This window comes from Zosterops lateralis (assembly GCF_965231275.1).
Source record: "Zosterops lateralis genome assembly, chromosome: Z".
NCBI lineage: Eukaryota > Metazoa > Chordata > Aves > Passeriformes > Zosteropidae > Zosterops > Zosterops lateralis.
The window spans coordinates 65,167,128-65,180,255 of NC_139800.1; the positions used below are offsets into that span (position 1 = coordinate 65,167,128).

Genomic DNA, 13,128 nt, shown 5'->3' on the forward strand with positions numbered 1-13,128 from the left:
AGTATTATTATTTTATATGCTTCCTGCCACTTATGTTACAAGGCACAAAGGGTGAAACAAAATTGGTCTGTCCAGGCCTAGAAAAATAAATTAGGTTTTATAATTCAGATGCAAAGAGGAGGCACTTGAAGCAGATGAAAGGCAAAATTTTACCTCACACAAAAAGGTCACTTACTGTCAGTCCTAAGAAGAAAACATCAGATTCAGAGTACCACAGAGTCAGAGCTGTGGGATGATACACTCAGGAAATACACACTTATACTGAAGGTACAGTGAGGATAAAAGGTTCCTCTGTCTCTCACCCCAGTATGACAGGATTCCTTGGGAGGGAGAGCAGTGCAGAGAGGAAAATGCAGGCTACAGGCTGCATATGGTGACAGCAGGGAGGTGGATGGCTTTAGAAAGGAATTGCTCCTCTGAAGCCAGAGATTATTCTTTGCCATAGAAAAATAGACTTGAAAGATTCCTTCATAAGATATTAGCGGATAATTTAAGGGAGTGATTAAATGACAAAAAAATCTTCCCTGTAAAGAGCCATCTAAAAAAGGTCCGCAACTGGCTTTTGTAACCAGTGCTGTGAAGGAGGTATTTCCTTAAAAACATCATGGTTTTCTTTTATCTTCAATAGGCCATGAACTGTCATAACTGTACTAGGAATGTATTTAATATTGATCTAATAATACTTAATCTAAATATCTATTACAATTAAATCATACAGTAATAAATAAAGCTATTTTAGAATTCTGGTAGCACTTTGCTTTCCATTGTATAGAAAGATAAGTCATCTATGCCTATCTATCATTTACAAACTTCACACCCTCCCTTCCTTTCATTTAGAGCCTCCAAAAAACAGGTTACTAGAACACTGCCTCTTTGAGAGGGATTATGGAGCAAACAAGCCTGAGGATGCAACTTCTGAGAAAGGAAGAAAAGAGAGGAATCACTGCCAATATCCAGTGCCAGTGAGTGCCCGTGAAAATGAGAAGTTGAATTTTCCACATTTAACACTCCACACTGCCAGGTTACATCACTTCCTGTTACTTCTTGTAAAACAGTAGCAGTGTCTGCCTAGGGTGACTAGGAAGATAAATGCTGTGGTGGTTGTGAAGGGCCTTTGGTGTAAGAATTAGCACTGTGTTCTAGGGTTGTATGCTAGGGGTTTTTTAATGTTTTGGGATTTCCTGCCTACTGAGTACTATCCAGGTCATGTGAAGACACTGAATATTAAAAAAAAAAAACCCGAACAAATCATCAATCAAATACCTCCAAAACTAATCAGAATGGATACACAAATGAGACTAAACTCCTGTTGGTCACCTCTGCCAGTACTGATGATTAAAACAGAAATATTAATGGAATCATGCTGAGGTAGCACTTTGTGCAAATGACAGTGATATATGAGGGATGAACACTCTCACAAGCACAATACTGAAAGATTTCTAATTACTGCTGAATACCACTTTTACAGATCTTTGTCAGTTGTATTTTACCATTATTTTATGATTAACATCTACTATAAGCTACTTACGCCTTCAGAATAAAATGAGTAAGGTTTTTTGTGCATCAGTATTGTTTTGTAGAACAGCTCTTCAAAAATGTACTTGTGCCAATAAATATTTTAATGATTTCTCCTGTTTATGTTTCTAAGCTCCAGCAGGTAAGTCACATCCTGCACTAAATGCTTATTTCAGCCAATGAAACTAAGTTTTGTTACATCTGACCAAGTCCCCGAGTTTTCAAAGAAAAGTTAAAAGACAATAATGTCACATCTGACTAACTTAGCAAAAACTATTTCCATTTTACATCTATGCAAATAACTGTGCATCTACAACTGAGGAAAAGAAAAAGGCTTTTGTGCCTCTGCACCAGAAACACACCACAATTTAGTTATGACAAAACACTGCTGGAAATTCCTGTCATAATCCTAATCAATACTACTGTTATAAATTACAGTCAACAGGTTTGATTAGAAACACGAAACACAACCTCCCAGCCAAAGTCACAGGAGTGAGAATGAGGTTTATTAACTCCCAGAAAAATATCTGGTTTGCATAGCAGAGATTGCTCCTTTACATAAAAATATTATTGGTAAATTACTATGATCCTTTCAGCTGTATACATTCCTCATGTTCCACAGGAGCTTTAAAAAATTATCCCCAGAAATTGGCTGCATCCAAGCTTGACTTAATGTTGTGCATATTTTCTCGGCGTTGTTTGGTGTAAATATTTGCCTCCCCTTTTTGTAGCCGATGCTTCAGAGCAGACTTTTGCTGCTTGGTCAGTTGACGCTTTATCTTCTGTTTCACCAGCTCCTACAAACACATAATTTGTCATCAAAACTTCTTTAAATCATTTAACAGTAGGACATGATATGACAATAGGAATTTTTTCAGGACCAACATAAACATTCATGATTCATGATGTTCACCTTGACGGTAGAAATGAACAGGGTTGTCTCCTTGTAAGAAAATCATAAAACAGTTCAGCTGACTGAAAAAGGAGATTCTCTGCTGTGGACAAGGTCTGCATGGAGTGCTGTGTGTGTGCTACACCCTCAGGACTCAGCACCTAAAGGGGTATGGGGTTATCTGTGCTTTTGTCTTCTGAGAGTCTTTGTTATACTAAATAGCATTTTAAGTATTTTTTAATTTTAAAATTAAACTTCAAGTGTGTTCCTTACTAAGATGCTGAAGGACCCACACCTCTCAGTGCAGAACACAGCCTTTACACAAAATTGTAAATACTGATAATATTGCAGAACATTCCATGTCCAGCAGTATTAATTGTTTTGGGCTGGTTTTTTTTAAACCCTGGTTATCCTGAAGTTTAGATTACAAAAAAATGACGGATTCTAATGGAGAACAACAACTCTGTTAACACAAGTGTGGCTAAGAGAGATGGGGAATAAGTGATTTACAATTCCTCCTCCTGTTTTCCCATTCCATCAAACTGGAGTAGTTCTATGAACTGTCACCTATGAAATGTCATCTGTTATTTGCACCTGTGGCTCATTCTGAGCTCTGCTCTCCATTGTGATAGCAATACCTGCCCACAACCAAAATGAAGTCATGATTTTGTATACTGTGGCATGGTCCCAGCTCAAGCTGCCACAATGATGCCAAGTGCACACCTGCATATTTTTTCTTGGAAGAAAAAGAGAAATTGAATTATTTTCATCTATTTCATCATGGTGGAATCATGTCTTGCTGGAAACCTGCTAGAATGAATTCTGCAAGGCAGATACCATTATGACATGTAATCTAATGTAAATCCACCAAATTCTATTGCTGAACTGCAGCACTTGGTGGAAAGATTCCTCAGTCTTTCCATCATCACAACCTACATGTGTTCTGAAATTCCTGATGCTAAGTAGATGTATCACCTACTGCCTACTCTGGGGTTGAAGAAAAGCACATTAAATTCTGCTGAAAATGTCCTGATTTATGTAATTCAGAAGGTCAAATTCAAATTGCAAAAGAGATCGCAGTTGAAGGTGAGTTCACAGAAATCTTTTGGAAAAGAATATCAAGAAATCTCTAAGAAGAGAGGTGAGAGAGACAAAATTAAATCCAGACTCAAGTATCCACGTTCAAAATAAAAAATATTAATTGCAGCTAGCAACAGAAATGATGAACTGATGCTGTTAGTGCATTAACATATATTAATATAAATTAGTTACTGGGTAAGTGAGAGTCGTTAGTGTTGATATGGAGTTTCAGTAAGAGACCAAAAAGCAGAATATGAAGGAGAGTGCTGGAAATCACTCCCTGTAAATAATTACAGCAGTATCAGTCCTATTTTTCTGTGGGACTGGAGAGGCATACTGGAGAGATAGATGGTGACTGTTTTTAAAGATGATTAATGCCAGACAACAATTTCAGAAACAGGTGCTAACAGCTATGTGCAGTTTAAAGTGGTCTAAGGATAAAGTAAATGACAGCATAACAAAATAATATTTACCGGAGGAATGGTTGAACAGCTCCCAACGCTTCTGACTGATGTGATGCTCTTTGTCCTTGTTCTGTGCCCAGCAATGGGAACAACACACTCTTCATTACTGAAACACACAAATGAATGTATTATTCCATTAGCAAGATAAACACACTTTTGCCTTTATGAGCATCCTGTTTTAGTCTTCACTTTCGGGGCTACAACTTGAAAACTTGAGACAGAACATGGAAGTTTTAAACATTAACACTGGTTGTTCAAGACAGGCACTTTGTGAATGGAAAAATTTATTGCACAACAGCCATGTAAATATCAAGCACAAGAAGAGAAACCTCAGGGCAGTAAAACACTTCAGATCCTGCACAAGGTTTTGACAATATTTAACTGAAAAGTAAAAGCAAATGAGGAGGAGTATGATCTCTGTATCCACATACATGGAGGGCTGGCACATCAAGAAACAGAATTTTACGCACAAGGGGTTAGTCTGAAGGCAAGCAAGAATTTCTAAGCATGTCAGGAAAGGAATTAAAAGCCAGAACAACATACAGTACAACACATTTGAATGAAACACTCTAAGGAGCTTGTTCTTGTTAACTTTAGCTGAGTGAGCAGCAGAACACTTGTCTTTGACACAGTATCTGAATTACAAACATACTCATGAATGTTATTTAGAAGTAATATTTTAACATCAGGAAGTACTTCATTACTAATATTAACTGAAATGAAGAAAAAGGGGAAAAAATCCACCACAGAAAATAGGCTGGTCTTTGAAGTGCAAGATCTGTCTTCCCATTAGATACTTCAACAGAGCTGGATGACCATAACACCAATAGGAAGGGTATTTACTGCTATATTTTCAAAATAAATTGAATTTTTAGTCTTCAGTTTATACAAGGGCAGCTGAAGAGCAGTTCTTCTTGAGCTACTTGACATATTTACATTTTTGGGGGCAAGGGAAGGGCCACACTCCTAGACAATAAATGTGAGTCTTTACCTGTAATGACCGAAATCCTCGTTTAAAGCTGATGAGTTGACCAGCTCAGGGCATTCGTCCTCATTCTCTTTATCCTCAGAGCATCCTCCTTGACCTGCCTGACCTTCCAGCTCAGCAGCATTTTCAGGTAATCTTTTGCCCTTAAAAGAAGTTACTGCAGAACTCTCTGCATCTTCACTGGACTTCCAAGGCACAGCTGGCCCTTCAGCTTTTTCCAAGGCTGAACTCAACTCTGCCATGTTCAGTCTTTGTGTATTTTCAGCTGCATCAGCCTCTTCCTCACTGCTGCTCACGGCACTGTCAGAGGCTCTGCTTTCAGAGAAATCACCCACGTCACACATGGAGTCTTCACTGTTTTCCTCATTTCTGTTGAACAAGTTGAGCTCTTTCTCAATGTCCTCTGCAAGTTCTAACACCTCTGTATCATCATCCTCATCAGAACCTGTAGGGCAAAGCAGCTCACCATCTTCCTTCATCTCCTTTGCATAGCCACTGGCGGCAATCTCTTTATCAAGAGAACACTCTCTCCTGTGAAAGAGGAATGTTTTAATATACTAAATTTTATAAGCCGAGTTACCAATATACTACCTTTCGGGTTTAAAACACTAACTGAACTAGACTAAAATTACCCACACTACTAACAAAAAAGAAACACTCTGTTGAAACACACAAAAGACATGATGGTGCTGAGTTTTAGGTGAAATACTAACTTAAAATGTAATCCAAGAAAAGAAAATTCCTCCACAAGATGATTCCATCTCCATAACCTGCATTTATGAAGTTTTTTTAAATGGAAATTGTTTTACTTTAGCAGGAATAACATTTGGGTTTAAGCTCAAAGTATGCTTAAGCAAACAAAATAATAAAGGGGGTGACATACAAAGGCTGATTAAAGAGTGGAACTCCTTAGGAAAAGTGGTCAGGATGAAACAGAACCATTTTCATTCCAATAGTTTCGATCTTAAAACGGGTGAAAACTTAGTTTACTTTTTAGAAGCAGTAAAACACTTTAGGAAGAAAAGTTTAAATATAGTAACGCCTGAGGAGGCACTCACCCTATTTACAAGCATTTTAAAAATATTTTTAGAATGGAAACCCAAATTGATCCTCAATATATTAGAACTGTCAGGCTGATTCTGCATCACTGTTGAAATTTCCTGGACATTCACCATTTTGGATCAAGCTTTCAGGCTGACCTCTCTTCCTTGGTCACAAGAAGACAAAGAAGGTAGCAAAGGATTTTAAAGCATACTTGAAAACCACTTATAACTTTGAAGAAAACACAATAGAAATGAGAAAAAGATAACTTAAAATTGCATAGTCAGGCTGTGGAAAGACAGAGATAGTGCTAAAGGCAATCCTGCCTCCAATATATTGCAGCTGTGTTAATTACCAAAGAGTGGGAACAGCCTTGCCCTTACAGCTATAGGTGTGATAAAAAAGTGAATTAGTTGGTAGAGAGTCAGTTGGGGTTTGCTGGCCATCCTGTGAGGAGGAAAGGACAGGAGGTCATGTAAGGGACAGATAAGGGAAGCCACTGTACGAGGGACAGATAGAGTTAGGTGGCCATGCTAGGGACAGGGAGCAGCAAGCTGGAACTGCAGAAGGAAGAAAGAGGAAGGAGAGAAAGAGCCAGAGCTGTATGGAGCTACCCTTGAGAGGCTGCAGAGAAAAGGTATAGGAGACTTTGAAATAATAAGGTGCTGATGCCTGAAGCCCTTTGAAGTTTTTATTTAAGTACTTTGAGTTCATGGCCATCTTGACTACAACGTTGGACCTATTTTTTTTCATTTATTCCACAGGCAACTCCCACAGGAATCTACTTTTCTCAGAAAACCAACACTAGTGCCATAAGTAGCCCTCAAATTCATCTGGTCATTTCTACCTGATGTCATTGAAGGTTGGGAAGAGCTCACTCTCATAGTTGAAGCGTTTTTTGAAGAACTCCTTAATACAGTTAACATCTCTGTTAAAATACCTGTAAAAAATACAGAATTGTACAAACAAAGTATCAGTGAAGTCTATTGCAATGAGAAGCATTTACCCTACATGGTTTTATTTGAAAATTATTTCTATTAGTGATCCCAAGCCAAAAGGCTAGGGAGAGAAACTGGATACAGTTAATTTCTGAACATTTCATAACCAAACAGTATTATTATCTCTGAGAAGCAATTAATCACATATTTATTCTGCAGAGACATTTCATTCTTTGTTTGGAACATCACTTGTCCTGCATCACAACAATGGCAGAAAAAGATTCAGGAAAAGTCTTATGGAAACGAGTCATGATTGACTGTTTGCTGTCATCAGCATTTGTCAGATTCACCTGGAAAACACCTTTAGATCTAAACCTACCATTCAGCATTTGCATGTGATGTTGACATCATCTGAGGGAAATCAATCAAAGTGGCATGGTCATTATTATCCAAGATGAGATTAAACTCATTGAAATCCCCATGGATCAGACCGTGATTGGCAAGTTTTACAATCAGGTCCATTAATTCACTGTAGACAGCAGCAGGATCTTCCATTTGGTGCACCTGGCACCTGAAAAGCAAAATAAAATATTCTGAACCTTGAAACCCTTAATTGAAAAATACAGATAAAGTATATTAAAATACATCTGACAGAATGCCAGAGTAATTCAAATTAAAAGGGTCCTCAGATCTCTGGTCCAGCACCCTCCTGAAAGCTGAGTCAAATCTGAGACCAGACCAGAGTGGTCAGGTCTCTGTCTAGTTGGGACAGAAAACTTCCAGGAATGGAGAGAGCCAGTGAACCTTCTCTGTCCTCAAGAGAAGAAAATACCTCCTCTTAAAGCCAGGCTAAACCTCATCTAAACTCACACTGATTGTCTCCCATTGAACACTGCTGTCATACTGCATTATGTAAATAATGGACTGGCAAACTTCTATGTTTCTTCTGTTTTAGCTAATCTTATCAAGTCAGTAAGAACTAAATCTTCTTAAAATGAAATTCAAATGGCCCCATGCATTTTCTTTCACAAAATCAGATTTTCTAGATTGTTAGGAAAAGAAGAAAAAGTAAACTTCCATTGCAGACTGCCACAAGGAACTTGAAGTGTTCTGTTTACACACTGGATGTGGAATTATTTGACAAATGAGAGTAGAAAGACAGAATACAATTAAATCCTTGCTACATTATTCTTCACCTGTTTTACTTTGATTTTGATTAAACCTTAAACTACCTTTCTTTTGCTTAAACTTAAGATCTTGAATCCTGTACAAGAGAATGGACTGGCTTATTCTCTTACTAGACACTTAAAAGTCTCTGGATTAGACTTGGTTATTGTATGAAAGAAACAGGTCTTTTGCATGCAAAACCAAACCCTTCACCTACAAACCTGAATAATATTTAATCTTTTTAGAGGTTGGAAAACTCAAACAAAGTTATCTTTCTCAAAGATGCAAACCACATTGTGCATGGTAGTCTACATATATAGACAATGCAGAAGTGAGTTACAAACTCACCTGAATTAACAGAGCAAGGATCACAAACTGAAGCTCAGAATATGAGGGGTATTAATACTCTATATACAAAGTAACATACGAAAGATGCAATTTCTGTGTAGAAAACAAGGAAAAACCCTAACCCCATTACTTTTCCTCAGGCTGTAAAGGTCTCTGTAAGACAGAGAATTCAAGTTTCACTACTTACAAAGGATACCCATCAACAAGTTCCATAACAACCGCATGCCTGTTGTAGTCTATGGGCTTTGGAACAGGAAATTCTCTGTCATGCAAAGCCTGGAAAGAGACAACATATTGAAAAATTAAAAATAAATAGTTAAAGAAACATTACATATATTGACAAACCCACACCTAAGATAAGCAGTATGTATCACTGTGATAGCAGCATATATTGCCCAAATCACATGCTCAAGAAGTAAAACAGCCTCACAGCCATTGGAACTTTCACTGCCAAAACAATAAAATGCTGATGTTTAGACACTGAACACACTGCCTGCAGTTTAATTAACCTGCATCTGGAAGAAAAGCACAAGAGACCAGAGAAATGACAGAACCTTATCTGGCACATCAGCCTGTGGAATCAGTAGCAGGTAACTGGAAATGGGATGTTTGGCACTAGAAAAGAACTCCACACTAAGCTGCTGCCAATACATTCCTGCCTGATTAGTCTAAGCTCAGTTGCTGTAAACGCAAGAAGTTCATTCTTAAACAGTAATAATCAGCATTATACCGTACTTAAGATTAACCAAAGGTAGATCATAATATTTTGAAGCTTTCCTGTTTTCCTTTTCTAGCACAGATTCACTGGATCCACTCAACTCTTCTATAGGTTCATTATCTTTTTACTCACTTTGCTGTTACAAGTCTTTTCTAAGAGTCATAAGTTAAAACAACATAAATACAGTTTTTGTTACTTAAGTATTACTGCTTTTCAGCACTCAATTAAAACTCCCCCAACCTTCTGCTCAGGGAAACTGACCCCCACAATTATATTCCTACAAATTCTGACCACATAAGGCTTTACCAGCTGGATCACCTGGACCAATACAGAAGTTCTAAATTATGGTGTTAGTACTTTCTCTGTGGAGGCCACTGAGACAATCCATCATGGCTCTTTCTTACAACAACAAGAAAATCATGTTTCATGTATGTATTACTACTGAATAGCACAAAAGGAGAAAAGAAAACTAGGTTTTTATTAATAATTAGTTTTCAGCTATCATCTTTCATTACTATACAATATCTGTGTTTTTTAAAGCAGGTGAAAAACCCACAGAATTCAAGGGTAGTAGAGTATGCTTGGGAATGAAATCTTTTCTCACAGTGCAGAACTAAGTGTGCCTTTTTAGATCAAAACACCAGTTTTTATCTGATACATTTCCCTCAATAGCACAGCAACATGTGAAAGCTTGGTAGAATAAAAAATAGATTAATTTTAAGAAATGACAGCTGCTTCCTAGTTTCTGCAATAACTTTTGAAGGAAAAACTGCAGAACTGGTGATATATAGATTATCTATCCATAAATAACATCATCAATTTGAAATTCTCCCATGACACCTGAATCTGTTCCATGAGATTTCAATGGCAAAGCTTAACTTTGGCACTGGAAAGCGTACAAAGCATGTTTCATTGAAACTTTCTGAAATGTATCCTTTAAGTCCATCAGGACAGAGAAAAAATGAAGCATAGATCCTACCAATACTACAAACAAAACACAAACAAAAGACAGCCTGAGAGGCATTTTCCAGCCTGTCCCACCTTTGCTGGCACTGTGTAAGCGGCCACCTACCTTCATGTAGGCAAACTCCTTCATTGCTGCTATCCGGGACAAGTACAGCCAGGACATTTTGTGCCTGTGCTTGTGGTAGTCACGTTTGTTTTTCAGGTTTCGGAAGGAGGTTCTCCCCAGCCGGTGCAATTTCAGTGCAAACTGTTGCTCCTCTTCATTGGCAACAATATAAATATCTAGAAAATATGTAACAGCACGGATCTAAGAAATTAATGATGTCTAACAAGCCAGCTGAAAAGGTGCAGAGAAAGTTTGTTATCTCACTCCTCGCCCTTTCTGACCTACGAGTTTTAGCAAAAGCAGCTAATTACACAGTGTGTGTCAGAAGTTTGAACATGATGAAATTACTGTTAAAGAGTCCATGGCACTCCAATGGAAAAAATGATGATAGGATCTGAAGTATCTTTCAGTGTTCTGGTGCTCTTAACTACACCCTGGAAGAGCTTCTCCTTCCTGATGAATAGACAGACAACTCAAGGGACCAGACTCCTAATTTAATCCTCTTCTCCAATTACAAAAGTCACATTCACTGTCAAACAACATGAACATCAGGGGAACCAAGGTACTGTTCTGATAGTTTTGAGCCCATTTTACTTTACTACCTTATTTTTAAGTGGGATGAAAAAGCTGAAATCATCTTTTTGTTAAATGGTTTGAAACTGTTCACAAAGCACAACACGAGCAGCACCTGCCTGCAATGTTCCTTTCTAAATAACAAAGAAACAGACAGAACGGGCAAAACGCAATTACACTGCTGTGAAAACATACTCAAATGTAGCCAGAAGCCTCACAGAGAACTTGAACATGCTATATTTAAATACATCTTGGTATTTGACAGATTAACTGATCTGCCTATCCACAGGAGAACTACCTTAGTTTCTAGCAAAATACTTGCAATATTACAGATGTGTTTGATTTTAAAAAAATATTTAAAATGTTATTTTAGTTTACCTGATTCTTTTCCAACACCCATCTGGTTTCCCACAGAACTGATGACTTGTCGGGAAGAGAGAGTTTTCAGAGCCAGATAATCATATCCTGCATTAGTTAACCGATAACCCTGGACAGCTGGGTAAAAATAAAATACATTTCACTCCTTACTATGCATATATCACACTTAAAATAAATCTCAGTTTAGTCTCATTTCTTAACAAATAATATTTCACCCCTTGGCTCTTACCAGCCCAATTTGACTGAATGCTGAAGATGTTTAAATTGGATTGGAACAACCCTCAATCCTCTGAAGAACTGGGACAGAAAAGGGAGAGGTTTTTCCCATTGACATCTCCCCTGTGTTTGCACGGCCAGCTCCAACTAAAAGGCTGAAGGGAAGGGGGAAAGGCCTGCACAACTTTGTCATGCAGCAGATAATAAACACTGCTTTAGCAGCTGTTCCTGGGGCAGTGAAATGTCCAAGGATTGTGCAATCTGTTCCAGAACTGTGAGGATATCACTCATTTGGGTTGATTCCTACATGCACTTAAACATGGCTTCAAGTGATGATTCTTTTTACCTTATTCTGAGATAAAAAAAGAGAGTTAACCGTTTATCTTTTTTCTGTCTGTCACTTCTAAAACTACAAGCAGACACAGCATCTGGTGCTGCACAAACCCACAATCCTAGGCTGAGTCCAAGAGAAAGCAAAGTAAACACTCTGGGCACACCCCAATCTGTTGGGCAGGTACCACTGTGAGGCACTGGGGACAGGATAAGAAAGGGAGACACAAAACAACACAAAACTGAAACTCACTTTTAGTTCGTTCATAAGCCAGAAGTTTGTGCTTCGCCAACTCTCTCAAAATCTTATTACAGCCACCGTGTTTAAGGCTGGCAATGGAAGCAATTAAGCTAGCAGGAACTATTTCATGGTTCTTCATGCCCATTTCCACCTAAAAGAGTAATTAAAACCAGATTTGTCAGTCCTGTGTTCAACAATGAAATATCGGATCCCGCTCAAGAGTAATACAAAGAACAGACAATTTTTAAAGATTATAGATTTTAAGACTTAACTTTCCAGGTTTAAAGACTTAACAAACCTCTCCATTTGCTTCACTGCTCCTTGGCAGCTCTAGAGCTGTACAGGCAGTTATGTACAAACCACCCTGGGAACCTTCAGTGCCAGCCGTGACATGAGTGGCCCATTATATTTCGGTCCCAGTCAAGGGCAGCAGAGAGAGCAGGGACGCTGAGGATGCTGCCTCACCCTGACGGGTCTGCGACCTCCCTGGCACCCCCAGGGACTCTCCCTGGCACCCCCAGAGAACTCCCTGCCCTTCCCGACTCCCCCCAGCCGGGTGGCCAAAGGAAACACGGGCCCTCCCCCGAGCAGGCCTGCACGGAGCCCCGGGGGGGCAGCAGCACCACGGCGGGTCCCTCCCGCCCCCGGCCCGGCCCGGCCCGCTCACCGCGGTCAGCACTCTGAAGTGCTCCCGGGACAGGTACCGCAGCATCACCACGTTCAGCTTCCCCATGGCCGCGGTGGCAGGGGAGCGGGAACGGGAACAAGAGGAAAAGGAGCAGGAAGATCAGCGCAAGGCCCAGGCGCAGGAGGCGGAGGACGAGCCAGAGCGCAGGCCGCACATGCGCAGCAGCGCCCTGGGCAGGTCCTGGCAGCTGTGTATGAACCGCGCTCCGCCGGGTCCCGCTGCGCTCTGCCCGTCACCGAGCCGAGAACCGGCACAGAAACGCAGCGAAACTGTGCTCGGGGCTCGGCGTGACCCCGTTCCACCCCTTCCTGCCGCAGGGGAGGTGTTTGCTGTGCCGGGGCAGCTGCCAGGACCGTTCCCCGGAGGAGGCCTTCCCGCTGGTCACGTGACTCTGCGGGACATGGGGCTTGTGAGGGAACACCGGGGCCTGGATGGGAACGAGCTCTCTTCTCCGAAGGATAAACCGGTGTTGCCAACCC

General features: G+C 39.9%; 1 protein-coding gene across 1 annotated transcript; it reads right to left on the reverse strand.

The window, feature by feature from the left end:
- Positions 1–1,609: 1,609 nt before the first annotated feature.
- RIOK2 (RIO kinase 2) lies at positions 1,610–12,791 on the reverse strand. Its single transcript, XM_083883018.1, has 10 exons — positions 12,629–12,791; positions 11,974–12,112; positions 11,175–11,291; positions 10,224–10,399; positions 8,621–8,709; positions 7,298–7,489; positions 6,828–6,920; positions 4,943–5,470; positions 3,961–4,057; positions 1,610–2,312 (listed from the first exon to the last, which is right to left on the reverse strand). The coding sequence occupies exons 1-10, from the start codon at positions 12,692–12,694 to the stop codon at positions 2,151–2,153; spliced, it is 1,659 nt and encodes a 552-aa protein (XP_083739144.1). The 5' UTR covers positions 12,695–12,791; the 3' UTR covers positions 1,610–2,150.
- Between the last annotated feature and the right edge of the window lie 337 nt (positions 12,792–13,128).